Source organism: Corvus hawaiiensis, chromosome 28, assembly GCF_020740725.1.
Source record: "Corvus hawaiiensis isolate bCorHaw1 chromosome 28, bCorHaw1.pri.cur, whole genome shotgun sequence".
NCBI classification, from domain to species: Eukaryota; Metazoa; Chordata; class Aves; order Passeriformes; family Corvidae; genus Corvus; species Corvus hawaiiensis.
Window position 1 is genome coordinate 6438709 of NC_063240.1, and position 17516 is coordinate 6456224.

Genomic DNA, 17516 nt, shown 5'->3' on the forward strand with positions numbered 1-17516 from the left:
CCCCGCAGCATCCTGCACCATCCCACAGCATCCTGCACCATCCTACGGCCTCCTGCACCATCCCACGCCTCCTGCACCATCCCACAGCATCCTGCACCATCCCACAGCATCCTGCACCATCCTACGGCCTCCTGCACCATCCCACAACAGCATCCTGCACCATCCCACGGCATCCTGCACCATCCCACGGCCTCCTGCACCATCCCACAGCATCCTGCACCATCCCACAGCCTCCTGCACCATCCCACGGCCTCCTGCACCATCCCACGGCCTCCTGCACCATCCCACGGCATCCTGCACCATCCCACAGCCTCCTGCACCATCCCACGGCCTCCTGCACCATCCCACAGCATCCTGCACCATCCCACGGCCTCCTGCACCATCCCTACGGCCTCCTGCACCATCCCACAGCATCCTGCACCATCCCACAGCATCCTGCACCATCCTACGGCCTCCTGCACCATCCCACAGCATCCTGCACCATCCCACGGCCTCCTGCACCATCCCACGGCATCCTGCACCATCCCACAGCCTCCTGCACCATCCCACGGCCTCCTGCACCATCCCACGGCATCCTGCACCATCCCACAGCATCCTGCACCATCCCACGGCCTCCTGCATCCCGTGGCATCCCACATCCCAGAGCATCCCGCATCCCACAGCACCGTGGATCCCACAGCCTCCCGCATCCCACGGCATCCTGCATCATCCTGCATCCTGTGGGACCGTGGGCCCTGCATCATCCTGCATCCCACAGCATCCCACAGGATTCTGCGTCATCCTACATCCCCAGGGACCACTCCCCACCCCAGAGCACGGTGCCCCCCACAGCCCCCCCTGGACCCTAGGCCCCACCATGCCCCCCCTGTGCCCACAGTCCTGGCAGGAGCAGGCACAGGGACATGCTGGGAACACCGGGAATGCCGGGAACACCGGGGGCTGTTGACTCTGTGCCAATGATTAACCCACCGGAGCTGGCGCTGGGAAGGAGCAGAGCTGTTCTGGGAGGGGTCCCCTCAGTGTGGGGGGGGTCCCACTGAGCCCCGTGGTGACCCCCAGGACACCGGGGTGAGGAGGGAGGGACACCCCTGGCTGGGCAGCGAGAGCCTGTCACTGTGCCCATGGCGTGGGACTGGGAGGGATGGGGGGGTCCCTGTGCCCTGGGGGGGGTGGACAGTGGGGGATGGGCACGCCAGGGCACGCTGGGGTCCCCGTGGGGGGGGGGGCACTGAGCCAGGCCCCCAGGGATTAACCCCCCCCTCGCCGCCGCCCCATGAAATAGGTCACCCACAGATCCGGGGCTGGCAGCGTGCGGGAACCCCGGCGGGGGGGTCCTGCCGGCGGTGTGGGCGGTGGGGGGGGGGGGCAGGGGGCACGGACCCCCCCATCCCGAGGCACTCACGTAGTCATGGAAGGCTTTGGCCTCGCTGGAATGCTCGCAGGTCTCCCGGCGGTCCGGGGCGGCGCAGTACAGATCCCAGAAGACGCTGGGAAAAGGGCGGGGGGGACACAGCGGGTGAGGACCCCCCCCTAATCTGCACCCCTGGCCATCCCCCACCGACCCCCACGGCGCGGCTGAGCACGGGCCACACTCGTGTCAGCGATGGGGCGGGGGGGCCGCGGCCGTGTCCCCCCCCTCGGCGGGGGCCTCCCGGCTCCAGCGCTGCCGCCTGTTTTCCCTGGAAACGGTCGCTACGGCCGGAGCCCAAATTCCTGGGACTTTACATCAGGCTGCAGCATCCCGGGGCGGGATGGGATGGGGGGGGTCCCCTGCCCGAGCCCCCCGCCCTGGGCGTGGGACAGCAGAGGGGTCGGGGTCCGTTTCTGGGTGCCCCCCAGGTTTGGGGGGTGCTGGCCGGGTGCCAGCTTGACTCCCCCCCCGTTTAGGAGTGGGAAGGCACCGATGCCCCCTCACTGTCTGTGTCCCCCCCCCCAAATCACCAACTGATCACTCACTGCCCCCCCCCGAGGCCCCCCCAAGTGATGTCCACCCGCGGGTGCCCCCCCCACATCCCCATCACCCCCCCAGTGCGGGGGTCCAGCCCCGGAGCTGGGAGCCCCCCGCCCCCCCCCCCCCAGCTCCACGTTTGGTGCCAAATTGGATCCATCTGGAGGAGCCGGGCGGGGGGGCCGGGATGAGAGGGAAAGGGGGGGGTCCCTCAAATCGCTGATGGGAAAAGCAGAGGGACAGGTTTATGGGCTACGAGGTGATGTGTTGGGCAGAATGGGATGGGGGGGGCAGCTCCCAGCCCCCTTCCAGCCCCCCTGCCATGGCAATGGGGGGGGTTCCCCCCTTTCCAACCCCCCCGGACCCCAACTCACCACCACCAGGAGTGCAGGAAGCCGGGGGGCTCCCCCAGCGTGATGTTCTTCTCCCATCGGATCTGTGGAGAGGGGCAAAGGGAGAGGGGGGGTCAGCAGCCCCCACCAGGGATGGGGCTCCAGGACCCCCGGTGGGTGGGATGGGGGGGTCTAGGGGCGCTGCCCGCCCCCCCCCTTACCTCCGACAGGAAGGTCTGGGGCGGATTTCTGGGCCCCCACGTGCAGCAGGTACTCGTAGACGTAGAGCGCCAGCCTGGGGGGACAGCAGGGGGACAGGGACGGGGTGTCAGCGACCTGCCACCCCCCCCGGTGACATCCGCACCCAACGGACCCCGAGGGACACGGGGGACGGCCAGGACGGAGCCCCGCGTTCAATTAGTGCACAATTAACAAAGGAGGTTTGATGTCACCTCCCTGCGAGGGACCCCGCCGGTGACACCGAGTGGCTCCCACCGGTGACACCGCACGCCCTCCACGGCAACCGCTTCCCACCTCTGGGGTGGCTCCAGGGACAGGTGACACATCCCACGCAGGATGTGGCCCAGGGCCGAGTGCCACCACGGGTGTCCCCTGGCGGAGGCCACTCAGGGAACCCCAGGGTGCCACATCCCCTCCCGGGAGCAGGAGCGGGACCTGCGGGGCCCCCCCGGGGGTCCTGCTCTGGGGGGAGCGCGGTGGGTGCAGCCCCCGGCCCCAGCAGCTGCCCCGGGGAGCGCGGTGGCCTCGGGCACGGGGACACGGCGGGACAGGGACAGCCGGGAACGGCGCGGCACGGTCCCGGGGACCGGGAGTGGCAGGGACCGGGGAGCATCAGGAGCCCCGGTGCCGCTTCGGTCCCCGCTGCCCCAGGGGATGGCACGGCCGCGGACGGCTCCCGGTGCCCTCAGGGATGCTGCGGACCGGGCACATCCCGGCTCGCGGTAGCCCCGGTGCCATCGCGGGTCACGGTGCCCCGGAGGATGGCAATGCCCGGGGGGATCCTCCCGGCTGCCGGTGCCCCGGAGGATGGCAGAGACAGGCAGGCACAGCCCGGTTCCCGGTAATCACGGTGCGCTCGCGGTTCCCGGAACCCCGGCGGATGGCACGGACCGGGGGGATCATCCCGGGTCCCGGTACCCCGGGGGATGGCACGGCCGGGGAAGGGGCATCCCGGCTGCCGGTGCCCCCGGGGATGCCGCAGACCAGGGGGATCATCCCGGCTCCCGGTGCTCCCGCAGCTCCCGGTGCCCCGAGATGTGGCAATGCCCGGGGGGCACACCCCGGCTCCCGTTAGTCCCGGTGTGATCGCGGCTCCCGGTGCCACGGGGGATGCCGCGGACCCCGGCACATCGCAGTTCTCGGTGTCCCGGGGGATGTCACGGACCGGGGGGATCATCCCGGGTCCCGGTACCCCGAGATGTCACGGACCGGGGGGATCATCCCGATTCCCGGTACGCCGGGGAATGGCACAGATCGGGGGGAACCATCCGGCTCCCGGTGCCCCCGCAGCTCCCGGTGCCCCGGGGGATAGCACGGACCAGGGGGATCATCCCGACTCCCAGTGCCCCGGGGGATGCCGCAAACCGGGGGGCTCATCCCGGCTGCCGGTGCCCGGCTGACCCCCGCCAGCTCCCGCTGCCCCGCGGCTGCCGGTGCTCCCCGGCGGGGCGGGGCCGGGGGGTCCGCCCGCCCCCCGATCTCCCCCCCCCCCCCCTTTTCCCGATCTTCCCCCCCCCACCTTCCTTCCCGCTCCGTCCCCGCTCCCCCGGCGCCCGCCCCGGCAAAAACTTCCGCGCCCCGGCCGTCCCCCGCCGCCGCCCGGCGCCGCACTCACTTCTCGCGGGCCTGGCCGTCCGAGGGCACGCCGGAGCCCTTGCCCTTGGCGTACATGGCGCGGCGGCGGCTGTCAGCGGCCCCGGGCCCGGCCCCGCGCGGCCCCCGCCGCCCCCGCCGCCCCCGCCGCCATCCCGGCCCGGCCCGGCCCGGCCCCGCCGGCTGCGGCCGCGCGCCCGAGGGGGAGCTTGAAACCGCCGCGCCCCCCCCCGCGCGGCTGTTCCGGCAGCGCCGACACCACCCCCCCCGCGCCGCGCGCCGCGCTTAAAGGGGCGATGGCGGCGGGGGGAGGCGGTGGGGACCGCGCTGAGGAGGGAGTGGGGGGTGGTCGCGGAGAGGGGGACGCGGACACGGGGGGACGCGAGGAGTGGGCGATGAGGGTCAGGGGTGGACACAGGGGGCTCAGAGGGACGCGGATGTGACAGGGTGGACGCGGATCCGAGAGGGTGGACGCGGGGAACGCGGGGACACGGAGGCGAGGAGTGGGCACGGACACGGGGGACGCGCGCGAGGGGGTGGGCACGGAGGGGCAAGGACACAGGGGGATGGGCATCCAGGGACGGGGACACATGGGGGATCGTGGACACGAGGGGGTGAATTAAAGGGGCAGTGACACGAGGGGACACGGACACGGTGGTCACGGAGGGGCACGAGGGGCTGGACACGGACATGGGGGATACAGGGGGGGGACATGTGGCAGGGTGGACGCGAGGGGATGGGCATGGAGGGACACGGACACGAAAAGGTGGGCACGGACATGAAGGGGTGGACACGGACATGAAGGGGTGGACATGGGAGGGGGGACACAGGGGGACACGGGGGACACAGAGGAACACGGATGTGACAGGGTGGACACGGACGCGAGGGGGTGGACTTAAAGGGGCAGTGACACGAGAGAATGGAGACAGGATGGTCATGGAGGAACATGGATTTGAGAGGATGGACATGGAGGGGCACGAGGGACACAGACACGGGACACAGGGGGACACGGATGTGACAGCGGGGACACAACGGGATGGACACATGCAAGGGGTTGGGCATGCATGGACACGGACACGAGGGGGACACACGGACGGGGATGTGAGCAGGTGGTCACGGAGGGACTCGGACACCAGGGGGCGGCCACGGACACGGTGTGACACGGGGGGGACACAGGGGGGTGGACATGGAGGGACATGGACCCGGCGAGTGGACATGAACATGATGCACTCGGGGCACGTGGGACACCGAGTTGCAGACACGGAGGGGGGGCACACCGGGAGGAGGACAGCCACCCTGCCAGGGGACACAGACGCAGAGTTGTTGTCCCCCCCAGCCCCGGGGTCCCCTCACACTCAGGGGGGGGGGGTTCCTGTGCTGCCGGGGGGGGTCTGTGATCACACCTGGGGGATGTGTGAACCCCCAGCACCCGCGTGTGCAAACGTGCAGCACCGCAGGTGCGGCTGTCCCTGCGTGCCCACGCGTGTGTCCCCCACCCCTCGGCTGCTCCTGCGGCCCCGGGGTCACCGGGACACTCAGCCAGTGCCAGGGGGATGCTCAGCATTCCAGGAAAGGACCGGGGGGTCCGGCAGGGGTCAGGGGGTGCTGATTTGGGGGTGCTTCCCCCCTGCCCCCCCCCGGGGCCGGCTACGCCCTGACAGGGTGACACGGGACAGCCGGACCCGCCCGTTCCTCTTCCCCACACCAGGCAGCAGCGGCCGGAGCGCAGGCGAGTCAGGGTGCTGTGGTTGAGGGGGGGGAAGGGGGGCAGGAAATGCCCTGCTGGGACCCCCAGGAGCTGCCCAGCCCTGGGACAGCGGGAGTGGGACAGGGGCCAGACTGGGCTTCACTGGTTTGCACTGGGAGGGGGAATCCGGTGGGAATGGGGGTCCTGATTCCCGTTTCCCACCAGGCTCCCGGTGCAGTGGAGGGACCATGGGGCTCCCCGCGGCCCCGCTCGTGCTGCTGCTGCTGCTGCTGCGCCCCGTGACCCCCGTGTCCACCGTGACCCCCGTGTCCACCGTGTCACCCTGTTGGGCCTTGGTGCCGGACTCTTCCGAAGACCTGAACCTGACCAACAGGAGCCGTGGATGTGCCGAGCTGGACTTGGGGCAGTTCCGCCGGCAGCGCCGGCTGGTGCTGAGACACAACGGCATCGAGGCCCTGAGCCCCGGGTCCCGCCTCGGGCCCGGCCTGGAGGAGCTGGACCTGGCGGAGAACCGGCTCCGGGAGCTGCCCGATGGGTTCTTCGACAACGTCACGGCCCTGCGGACCCTGCGCCTGGAGGGGAACCCCCTCCCCGCCGTGCCCCCCGCCGCCTTCCAGCCCACCCTGAGCTCCCTGACCGTGTCCTGCCGCTGCGACGTTCTGGGCACCGTCCTGGCCCCCTGCGCCCGCGCGGGGATCCAGTGCGTCTGCTTCACATCCCACCGGGATTCCTTCAACGTCACGGAATTCCACGGCCGGGAATGCGGGCTCAGCGTGGGGCTGGTGGCCGGGGTGGCCGTGGCGGCCGCTGCGGTGGCCGTGCTGGTGGCCGTGGGCGCTGCCGCGGTTTGTTACCGGCGGAGGAGAGCGGGAGCCCCGGTGGCCGACGTGGGATGGGGGAAGCCGGATCCCGCTGGAAACCTCCGGCAGCCCCGCTACATCAGCCGGGACACCGGCGCCGGCACCGCCGATCTCACCGACGCCCCCGACTACGAGAACGTCTTTGTGAGCCCCGGCACGGCTCCGGCTGCTGCGCAGGGATGGGCTCCGGGATGGCAGGAGCAGCGCTACAGGTGAGGCTCCAGCACCGGGAATGGACATTCGGGAATGTTCCATCCCCTCCCGGCTGTGCTGTGCCCTGATGTGTTGTCCCGCCCCATCCCACCTCATCCCTCGCCATCCTGTGCTGCACCTGCCATCCCATCCATCCCTTTCCATGCCATCCCATCCATCCCTTTCCATGCCATGCCATGCCATGCCATGCTATCCTGTCCATCCCATGCCATCCCATTGATCCCCGTCCTGTGCTGTGCCACCCCATCCTGTTCATCCTTTCCATCCCATCCCACCCCACCCCATCCCATCCACGACATTCCCTCCTCACTGAGCCCCTCCTGCCCCCCAGCCCCCAGGTCCTGGTGGATGAGGATTATTTCCTGGAGAGCACGGCCGATCCCGGGGACCAGCCCATCTACGCCAACACCCCGGGCCCCACCGAGGACGTCTACATCATTCCTGACCAGTGAGGGGCCGGGGGGACACTGAGAGGGCCGGGGGGACACTCTCTGTCCCCCACTGACACCCTTTCCCTGCTGTCCCCCAGCCCGGAGGGGACAGGGCCGGACATCCCCCACAGCCGGGCCCACGTGTGGTTCCCGCACACACATCCTGTGCGGACGCCTTTTGCAGGGGATTTTTTTAACACCCCCTTCCCCGGTCCCCTCCTTCGCCCCAGTTCTCAACCTGGGGCGAGGGCTGAGCTGACATTTCCTCCCGGGGCTGCGGCCACCGACCACAGGGACGCCCCGTGCCGCATCCGCCGGCAGCCGGCACCGGAGTCCGGACCCGCACGGAGTCCCCGGAGCCGGCCGGAGGAGCTGGGGCTGGGGCTGGCCACGGCCTCGGGTTCCTCTTCCCCTTTTGGGGCCGATGGAGGGCTGGGTGCTGGCGGTTGGGGACATCCGGTGCCACCTGCGCCCTCTTTTCCTGCTGAATCCGCCACTCCGGAGAACAAAGAAAAAGCTCTTTCTTTTAATCCTCCTGGTGAGACCCCGAGCTGTTGGGCGCCATGGGGACATGGGGACACCATGGCTTGTCTGGGTGTCCCCCCAGCCCCTGGGAGGCTTCACCGTGCCCCATTAAATGGTTTAATTATCTCTAATTACCTGCATAGCTGTGGTCTGTGGGGAGCCCCGGGCAGGACACGGGATTTTCCGTGGGGAAAGTCCCTGGAGTTCCCAGGGCACGTGTCCCCAAAACGGAGGGTCCCAAGCGGCCAGGACCCTCAAGGACATGTCCCGAAAGCCTTTGTCCCCAGGGCAGGGGTCTCAAGGGACCAGCACCCTCAAGGACAGGTTTCCAAAGCAGGGGGTCCTAAGGGACCAGGACCCTCAAGGACAGGTCCCCAGAGCCTGTGTCCCCAAAGTGGTGATCCCAAGGGACCAAGAGCCAGGTCCCTCAAGTCCCTGTCCCCAGAGAGGTCACCTCTGCAGCTTGCATCCCTCAATCCCTGGTCCCCAAAGCTCCACCCCAGAGCAGAGATCCCATATTCCACGTGCCCCAAGCCCAGGTCCCCACCAGGAGCTGCTGAGGGACCAGGCAGCCCAGGACACCCCCAGACCACACTGGGAGAGGGGACAGAAAGGAGCTGTGACCAGCAGAGCCGCCCTATCGAGCCATGGGGAGTCCCCTGGGACACGGTGTGTGCCACCAACCTCCGGGGGGGGTTCCCCCATCCCTTTGGTGCCCAAGGGGTCCCAGGGCTGGAGGCACCTGGACGTGGGGCAATGGCCACATCTCGGCTGGACGTCCCCCGCGGGGGGTCAGGGCTCTGCCCAGCGCCCTTCCCAAGGACACAAACAACTCAAAGGTCTCTGGGAGCAGTGCCCAGGCATTACTCACACACTGGCTCTGGAAAGCCATGAGGATTTACCAGCAAATCCATATGGAGTCAGATCCCAGGGGAGCTGAGTGTTCGAGGAGCAGGGGTCCAGTCAGAGACCCCTTCCCAGGGGCGCAGGAGGAGCAGCCAGAATCCCTGTTCCAATCACTTTATTCATTATTATTACATCCTCCCGGTTTTATAGAAATATATAAAACAGAAATACTCAAAAACCACTCCCTCTTTCCCCCTCCAAAAAGGATATTTTGCTATAAAATACAATAAGTTAGAAATAAATAACTGGGTTGCATAAATAAGTCTCTGAGCAGAGAAAAGGGTTTGGAGTAGGATGTGGACACCTGGGCACAGACTCTCCATGGCCCATCTGGGGTCTCTTGGGTGGGAAGGATCCACCTGCTCCATCAAATATGGATTTAAATAAGAGAAGAGATGGGGGGATAAGTTGTTGTGGGGGAGAGTTCACAACTGGAGGAGACCCTGGGGCTGAACTGGGCAGCAGAGCCATGTCTGGCATGGAGACATTTGGTGCCACAGGACCTGGATTTTGGGATGCTGATACTGGAGACCCCATGGCTGAGCTCAGTGGTGGATCCAGGGTTGGCATGGAGTCATTTGGTGCCACGGGATCTGGATTTTGGGACGCTGGAGCTGCCAGGAGTCGGGGTGGCTCTGCCCCACCTGCATGGTGACACATCCTGGTTGGAACTGCCAGCGCTGCCATCAGGCACAGTGGCACCTGGTGACCAGCATGTCCTCGAAGAGGCTGGACACCAGCCTGCCCTCGCTGTTGTAGTGCATCAGCACCATGGGGTCGTAGCCGGCGGGGACGCAGCAGGGCGGGGGGGCGGCCTTGGACAGGGAGTGCACTCGGGATTTGATCTGGGCGTGCATGCTGGCCGGTTTGTAGTTGTGGGGACAGGAGCCCTCGCAGAACCTCATGTAGTAGCTGTTGGGGGCGATGACCCAGTCCGACCAGCCGATGTCCTGGAAGGAGACCTTCAGCGACTTCAGGCAGCACTTCCCATCGCTCTTCCCGCACTCCTCCTCCAGCCCCCGGGCTCTCCTGGCCACCCGGCCCGGGTTCTCCTGGGTTTCCACCTCCAGCACCAGCGTTTCCCCGACGGAGGTGGCCAGGGCGGCTGAGATGTTGGCGGTGAAGTCCAGCTGCAGGCGCAGCGTGGCCTCGGGCCCGGCCACCCAGGGCTGGATGGCTCCTGTCAGGTCCAGGCTCCGGGAATCCCGGTCCAGCTCTTGGCTGCGCAGGAGCTGGGGAGTCCCGCCTGCCCCCAGCAGGGTGTAGATGGTGACCCGCGGTGGCACCGAGGAGCCGGGCAGGGACAGCGACTGCCTGAAGAGTTTCAGCTCCGCCTGCACCACCCGGAGCTGCCGGTGGAAATCCTCGGTGCGGGACAGCAGGAGGTGGTAGCGGTAGGGACCGCGGGGGTCCCGGTGTCCGTGGGAGTCCTGGTGCCCCTCGGGGATGTCCGGCCAGCGCAGCACTGCGGGGACAGAGGGGACAGCTGATGTAAGAGCCAGCAATTCCCCACCAGCCCAGGCTTGGGGCCAGCTCCTGCCAGGCAGCCGAGCCATTGCTTCAGGGATCACCCACATCCTGAGGGATGCTGGAGATTCTTCGCTATGCTCGTCCTCAGAGCCACCATCTCCAGGGACTCCCAGGCTGGAGGGTCTCTGGTGCCAGAGAAGATGTGCCAGGACCCTTTGGAGTATCCCCATCCTACGCCCCGACTGTCCCCTCCCAGCCCAAGCAGCAGGAGGGGAATATTTCCCTAAATCCCCCCAGATCCAGATAAACCCCCAAACTGGAGCTCAAGCTGGGGATCGAGGGATGGCACCTCCCTTCTTACCCTCCGTTCACCCCCCAAACCCCTCGAGCGCCACTCCGAGCCCCCCGAGCTGCCGCTGATCAAAGCTTTCATCCCAAATCCCCTGATTTTTTTGTGCTTTTAAGCAAAACGGCTCCAGTGGTGGCTCCTCCCCACTTCCAGGGCAAAGGAAGCAGCGAGGTAAGGATGACCGTGGCCACCGTGCTGCATGCCCGGTCATGTCCCGACTGCGGGACACGCTGGGACACACGCGTGTCCCGGGGGGATGAGGGTCGTGGGATGACACGGAGCCACGGCCACTTACAGGTGGGGGTCAGGCGGTGCAGCCGCCGGGTCCTGGACGCGGCTTCCTCCTCCTCCTCCCGGCTCCGGTTCCGCGCCATCTCCGCCACTTGCTGCTGGTAGAGCCGCTGCGCTCTCTGGATGCTCTCCTGGTCCAGCTGGCGCCGGATGACGGGGGGAGCCGGCATTCCCAGCCGCTCCAGGATCTCCTTTTTGACGGCTTCCAGCTGGAACCTGTCCTGGTCCCACGTGTGGGGCCGGGAATCCACGGCGGAGAGGAGCAGCAGGAGCCGGAGGCAGGTGAGTGCGGCCCCGACGCCCCGCAGCGCGTTCGGCATCGCTCTCCTCAGCATCCTGCAGAAAACCGGCGGCTTCAGGGCAGGATTTGTTCCCAACTCTCGTGCAAAGGCTGGATGTGCTGCTGCCGGCGGTGCTGCCAGGGGGATGAATGAAGAGCTCAGGACCTGACTTTATAGAGCCGAACTTTGCCCGCCCTCTGTCCCCCCTCCCGGAGGGTGACGCCGGAGCGAACTCCCCGCAGGAATCTTTCCTCTCCTCCTGGGATTTCCAACAGGAGCTCCGACAGGGCTGGAGCCGGGTGATTTACAGCTGCGGAGATAAAAAACTGTGGAATACTCTTTCTCAGACACGAACACTTCCCTTCCACCTCCCGTTTTCCCTACGGAGCGCACGGCTCCCGGAATCCCCCTCACCTCCAGCAGCCGGTGCTGGCGGAGCGGGGTGATGGAGAGGGGATGATGTGCGAGGCAGGAGCGCTGCAGGAAGCATTCCAAGCGCGGATTTCCCATCCTTACATCCTCCGCCACCTCCCCTGGCCGCCACCTCGCGGGTCGGGTCGCTGTTATCGCACGGGGCTTATCCGGCCCTTCCCAAAATCCCAGCGGAGCGGGGATGGGGCAGGGAGGTGGCAGCTCGTGCCGGGCGCGTGGCCGGAGCCGGGAAAGGATCAGCACCGGACCTTGTCCCACCGGACAGGTGCGGCCGGGGGATGGGCTCATCCCGAGCCTGGATCCTTCTGAAGCAACAGCGGCCGGGGTTACGTCATCCCAAACGGAGCCAGTCGGGACGGAGCCGGGCACGCCGGGTGGCACCGATCCAGCGGGGCCACGTGTGCCGGGCAGCGCCGTGCCAGAGCGGGGCTGGGCAGGAGGAAACGCAGAGTGCGAACAAGCCTCGGGGACCACCACAGCACCACCCCTCTCCCAGCTCCTCCTCAGGGATGCTCGGACCGTGAGCAGAGGGATGAGCAGCTCCCGGTGGGATGAGGAGACGGGCAGGTCCTCCCGGTGCAGGCCGGGGCAGGCGAGGCCATTCCCAAATGTGCTGAAGTTGATCCAAGCGCCTGGTGCTTGGCCGTGCTCCCGCCAGGGAAGAACGTGCGGTGATCCCGTGATTTACGGCTGTTTATCCCCCGCTCCTCCGCGGGACTCGGCTCCAGCCTCGCTCCGGCTTCTCTCACCCCGCTTCTCAAGGGGTTGCCTGAGGCAAAGCCGAGACCGAGTGTTTCACCCTAAAACACGGGAAAGGATGACAGGGTCACGTTGAGGGGATTGCCCCGGCCCTGGCTCCACTGCCCTGCTCCGGATCCGTCCTTGCAGCGGGATGGGTGAGGAGGAGCAGGAGCCCATCCAGACCCCCTCCCTATTTCACTGCTTTTTCCCTTCCCAGAGCATCCAGCTTGGAGGGAAATCCCATGTGTGGCTCCCAGGGAAACTTCATCCCATGTGGATTTGGGCACCATGAGTGGGACATCACCCATCCCTCCAGCAGCTGGGCAGGGAAGAACTCCCCTCCTGGAGCACCTTCCCACAAGGAATTCCCAGAGCCCCAAGCCCACTGTGATCCCTCTCCCAGGGATTTTATCAGCCGGGGTGATTGCAGCCCTCCAGCCCCCCAAATCCAGGGAAAAAAGGAGAAGGAGCATCACCCCAGGAGGACACAAGGGCAGAACCACCACGCCATTCCCTCCCCTCTGGACATCTCCATGCCCACGGTGGGCACCAGCCCAGCCACCAGCCCCCTCCACCGTCCCCACGGTGCCAAATGTGCTGATCCAGAGCTGAACCGGAGCCCTCGGCATGTCCGGGTGCAGGAAGAGGCCCTGACCTCTCTGGTGACATTGAGCAAGACCCAGCAGAAACCCCGGAATCCCAAAGTTCTGCTTTTGCAATGGATTTTCTGCCCGTGGGCGCGAGCCCCACATCCAGGAGTGACGCATTCCAAGAGCATCAAAGTTTGCTGGAGCCGGATGTTTTCCCCCGAAAGGCGCCAGCAGTGGAAGCCAGAGATTTACAGTCCAGCAAGGGCTATAAAAGAGGGATTTTGGGAGCAGTGGTTTGAATCCTGAGCGAGGATGATAAAATGTCCCGGCGTGTCCTCACCAGCCTGCAAGAGGGGATTGCACAGCCCCCACATCCCACGTTTCCTCGTCTCTTCCTGGACACATTCGTTGGAAGGTCAGGTTAATCCAGTGCCTCTTCCCAGCAGGACAAAGGTTCCTCTCCAGTTAACGCATCCCACGTGGATCCCTCATCTCGGCACAGCTCTCCTGGCAGGGATCTAGAGCAGGGATGCCCAGGGGATTGCTGTTCCCAGGGACCTCAGAGCAGCTGGGGTGGGCTGAGGGTGAGGAGGATCCAACTCTGGGACAGCTCAGATTGTGCACAGCTGAGCCTGGAATGGTGTGGAAGTGTCCAAGGCCGGGTTGGATGGGGTTTGGAGCGACCTGGGACAGTGGAAGGTGTCCCAGCCCATGGCAGGGGGTGGAACAGGATGGGTTTTAAGGTCCCTTCCAACAAAACCATTCCGTGATTCTGAATAAATGATGTTTTTCCCTTCTCCAGATGCTGGTGGTTGGTGGGGAGCATGGTGAAGACACAGAGCAGGGGGCTCCAGAGGGCTTCAATTTGCCCAAAAGCAGGAAATTCCCTGCAGCTACCCGAGCTGGCAGAAAGTTCGGGGTTTTTTGCAGAGTTCCTTATCACGAGTGGCAAGAGGGGAAGTGCTGCCTTCCAGATTTTGGGGCTATCAGTTCCTCACAGCTGTTGAGCAAGGGATCCCAACAAAAAGTGCCCAGAAACCCCTGGGAACTGGTGGCATCACCCTGGGACCAGCAGAGAGGGATCAGGTTCTTCCCACATCCCGCAGGACCTCAGTGCTCCCCAAAACCACTCAGGCTGAGCAAGTTGGATGCTGGAGGGAGGATATTCCCTGGAAAAAAGGCAATTTGTGCTTTCCCATGGCGTTTTGTCAACCAAAGAAGGGAAGAGCAGCCCGGCTGCTGCCACCACACGGAGCTCCAAGCAGCCCTTAGGGCTTGGCCTCGAGGGAAGTTGGACCAGGGATCACTGGGGGTGAGAAATCCCTTGGTGAAGCAGAACCCCAGGTGGGGTTTGCTCCACCCCATCTCTTTTCAGGTCTGGAAAGGGGCACAGAGGGATGGGAGACAGGGCTGTCCCTCGGCTGCCAGCGTGGGATGTTTGGGAAGCGGCAGCCCGTGTTTTCCCAGCGCTGGCCGCTGTCATGATGAATCGGCAGAGTGGACGCTGCGGTGACCTTTGGATGTTTCTAAATCAAAGACAACCAGGACGGGTCAGGCGAGCAAAAAGCAGCTTGTGCCCCATCACAGCAGGAATCACATTTTTCTCCCTTTGCTGTGAGTTTACAGCATCTCCCAAAAATGAGACTTCTGCTCCACTTGGACAAAGACATTCCTGCCTCGGCTGCACCCGCGGTCAACGATTAACTCGGATTCCCAGCCCCCTCAGCCCAGGAAGTGCAGGAAATGCCTCTGATCCAACCACCAAAAATGGAAATCTGGCTTGGGAAGTCCTCACTCACCCCACAATCACCTTCCTCTCAGAGATGCTGCTGCTTTCGGCACCAGGATGTTCTCTGCTTCCCAAGGGGAGCATCTTTCCTGGATGGGCTCCCTGGACAGGGAATTCCAGGGAGGGTCTGTGCTCGGCTGAGGATGATTTTCAGTTTGCAGACATTAAATAGGATCCCTTGAGAGCATCATGGAGCTGGACTTCCTGACCCTTGTGGGTCCCTTCCAGCTCAGGATACTCAGGATGAGGATGTTCAGGATCATCAGCAGGGAACAAGCTCAGCCTGGGCAGGATTGATGTGATGGTTCAAAAGCAGCTTTTCCACAGTGGGAGCATCTTCCTGTCCAATCTCACCCTTCCAACGTGCCAAAACAGCCCTTTCCCTCCATTTCTGGTGTAGGTCCAGGAGGAAATCCCAGGCCTGTGATCCCTTGGGATGGTGGTGCTGAGCACAGCAATGAAGCTCAAGGCTCCAAGGGAGACAGATGAACTCTAAATCTTTCCTCCAAAAAGCTTTCAGCACTGAGCAGGGGGAAAAAATGGATGGAGGGAACCAAACCCAACCTGGGCACATCCCAGAGCAGCATCTCTTTTACCAGGGAAACCCTCAGGACATAATAAAAGGGAAGCACGACCCAGAAAGCTCCTTAAAACTGTAGGATTTTAAGTGTGGATGCTTTAAATGATGGGGAAAATAGATAAAAGAAACCAAATCCAACCCGGGCACATCCCAGAACAGCATCCCTTTTATCAAGGAAGATGCTACAAGAGAAGTCCAACCCCAAAACATCCTTAAAAATGTAGGATTTTAAGCGCCCGGATGGTTTTTGAAGCACAAGGCGCAATTTTGGATGAGGAATGAGGATGGAAGCTGCTGGAGAAATCGGGGAAGTCACTGTCAGTCCGACCTCCAGATGAAATAAATGTACTTAGCTGTGAACCCGGACACGGCTCAGGCTCCACGTGCCCATCAGGAGGGAATTAGTCACCGGAGCGTGACTCGGGAAAGGGCTGTGTACACAGGGCACGTCGCTCCCGCACGGAGCATCCACGGCAGCGGGAAGCAGCTGGAGAGAAGCAGCACGGAGAGATTTTCCCCCAGGCTGGAGCCGTGGTGCCGGCTGGGAACCGGCCAAGAAAATCCCGTCCCGCAGCAGAGGTTGTTGGAGAGTATCCATCTGCATCTCCCGGACCCAGGCACTGCCAGGCAGCAGGGAAAGGCACCGTGAGGAGCCGTGGAGTGGGGAAACGCTCAGCCAGAGCACCATCCCTGGCACGGGAAGCTCATCCTGGGAATTCTGCGCCGCGCCGGGAGCGTGTCCATGCCCAGGCACCCATCCCAGGGGGTGGGAGGCAGCGGATCCTGCCCTGGGATGTGCCCTGGGACATGCCCTGGGACGTGTCCACACACGCCTCACCGAAGGCAGCCAGGGCAGGAAATTCCAGCCATTCCCCTGCCCCAGAGCCGCAGCTGCGGAGGTTTGGGTGGAAGCTCTGGGGAGCCCTCGGGCAGCACCTTTGCCGGAGCTCGGCTTTGATTTGCAAGCTGGGAAAACACGGAGAGGGAGCAGACTGCCAGATGGACGCTGCCCAAAAATCCCACCTCGTTCAGGAAGGGGTGGAAGGAGCTGGGGAGGAGGAAAGAATGGGAGCGGAGAAGAAGAAAGGAGTAAAATCCACGAGGAGCCAGGCCACCAAAGGGATCTTCTGCACGAATCTCCGCGTCTCCGCCAAGGAATCCATCGGGATGCTCCATGAGGAGCCTCCTCACATGGACAAAACCTTGGATCTGTTCCTCCGGAGGGTTCTGTTTGTAAAATGACCTCAACGAGCACATGACTTACCCGAGGTGTGACATCATCCCGGGAACACCGTGCAGGAAAAGCTTCTCACCTTATAAAGGGAATTAAAAGGGGAGTGAAATCATCAGGGTTGGCTCAGTGGCCGCTCCAAGGAGCTCAAATCCCGGCTCACCTGTGAGGGACACCCCAAACCTCCCGGTGCCGGCGTGTGCCGGGTGTTGGTTGGTGGGTGGAATAAAAGCTCCATCTCCAAGAAACGGATGGAGAGCTCAGCAGGATCACCATGGCAGCCCAGGGAAAAAAAAAAACCCAAAACCCATTCTTAGAATTAGGGCATAAAGAAGACGGAAGAAAAGCAGGGATTCCAGAGGAACAGTGAGGTTTTCCATTCTGATCCCTGCTCCAGACGCAGAGCACCCGGAGCAGGGGCATGGACCACGGCGTGACCTCCCTGAGCCCCCAACCACGAGGTACCCCAGGTTTGGTCTGGGTTTTAATTACCTTGGGTAATGAATCCAACTGCATCCTGCTCCGCCTGGATCCCGTGGAGCCGCTGCCGACGGGTGACACCAACAGCCGTCACAGGGTTGTGCCGCTGTCCCTTCCCGGTGACACTCCCTGTCCTGCCACCTCCGCCACACCAGGAAAGTGGGGACCAGGAGAAGCCCCCAGGACCTTGCTGGAGCTGTGGAGGGGTTGTAGCCTCCAGCTGTCCTGGATCAAGCAGGAATTCTGCAGTGTTGCACCCTCTTGGATCAACGTGGAGCCGTCCAGGTGTTGCACCTGCTCCATGTCCTGCATCCCTCTGGATCTGTGCAGGGGTCACAGCCTCCCCATTTCCTGTCGCACCCTCCCCGTGTCCCGGATCAAGCTGGAGCTGTGCAGGGATGGCACCTCGGCCGTGTCTGGTGTGACACCGAGCACAGTGCGCTTGGATGGCAGCACCATCTGGTGGCACCAGCCCTCCCAGCCAGCCCAGTTTGCTCCCAGTCAGTCCCAGTAGCAGCAGGAGCAG

The 17516-nt window shown here is 64.3% G+C and overlaps 3 protein-coding genes across 4 annotated transcripts in view; 1 reads left to right on the top strand and 2 right to left on the bottom strand.

Annotated features, from left to right (window-relative positions):
- LOC125317674 (single-stranded DNA-binding protein 3-like) overlaps positions 1-4245 on the bottom strand; it is a 9032-nt gene extending 4787 nt beyond the window's left edge. The window contains 5 exon segments of the mRNA XM_048287556.1: positions 1292-1487; positions 2323-2384; positions 2502-2519; positions 2521-2575; positions 4136-4245. Coding sequence (XP_048143513.1) covers positions 1292-1487; positions 2323-2384; positions 2502-2519; positions 2521-2575; positions 4136-4191 — 387 coding nt within the window. The 5' untranslated portion in view covers positions 4192-4245.
- Positions 4246-5326: 1081 nt separating this feature from the next.
- On the top strand, positions 5327-7981 carry LOC125318020. Its single transcript, XM_048288359.1, has 3 exons — positions 5327-5842; positions 6026-6893; positions 7226-7981. Exons 1-3 carry the CDS (start codon positions 5329-5331, stop codon positions 7344-7346), a joined length of 1503 nt encoding a protein of 500 aa, XP_048144316.1. The 5' UTR covers positions 5327-5328; the 3' UTR covers positions 7347-7981.
- A 908-nt stretch (positions 7982-8889) lies between these two features.
- On the bottom strand, positions 8890-17403 carry GDF15 (growth differentiation factor 15). Of its 2 annotated transcripts, XM_048288360.1 has the most exons (5): positions 16674-17403; positions 16544-16592; positions 11562-12379; positions 10871-11281; positions 8890-10221 (listed from the first exon to the last, which is right to left on the bottom strand). In XM_048288360.1, exons 3-5 carry the CDS (start codon positions 11635-11637, stop codon positions 9443-9445), a joined length of 1266 nt encoding a protein of 421 aa, XP_048144317.1. In that variant the 5' UTR covers positions 11638-12379; positions 16544-16592; positions 16674-17403; the 3' UTR covers positions 8890-9442. The 2 variants fall into 2 exon arrangements, with proteins under 2 accessions (XP_048144317.1, XP_048144318.1); XM_048288361.1 differs by lacking the exons at positions 16544-16592; positions 16674-17403 and having other exon boundaries at positions 10871-11457; positions 11562-11652.
- Between the last annotated feature and the right edge of the window lie 113 nt (positions 17404-17516).

Coding starts and splice junctions, on each gene's coding strand:
- LOC125318020 (XM_048288359.1), top strand. CDS start 5,329: ATGAACATGATGCACTCGGGGCACGTGGGACACCGAGTTGCAGACACG. Junction 5,843..6,025: donor CAGCAGCGGCCGGAGCGCAG/GCGAGTCAGGGT, acceptor GTTTCCCACCAG/GCTCCCGGTGCAGTGGAGGG. Junction 6,894..7,225: donor TGGCAGGAGCAGCGCTACAG/GTGAGGCTCCAG, acceptor CCTGCCCCCCAG/CCCCCAGGTCCTGGTGGATG.
- GDF15 (XM_048288360.1), bottom strand. CDS start 11,637: ATGCTTCCTGCAGCGCTCCTGCCTCGCACATCATCCCCTCTCCATCAC. Junction 11,282..11,561: donor GCCAGCACCGGCTGCTGGAG/GTGAGGGGGATT, acceptor TCCCCCTGGCAG/CACCGCCGGCAGCAGCACAT. Junction 10,222..10,870: donor GCACCGCCTGACCCCCACCT/GTAAGTGGCCGT, acceptor CTGTCCCCGCAG/TGCTGCGCTGGCCGGACATC.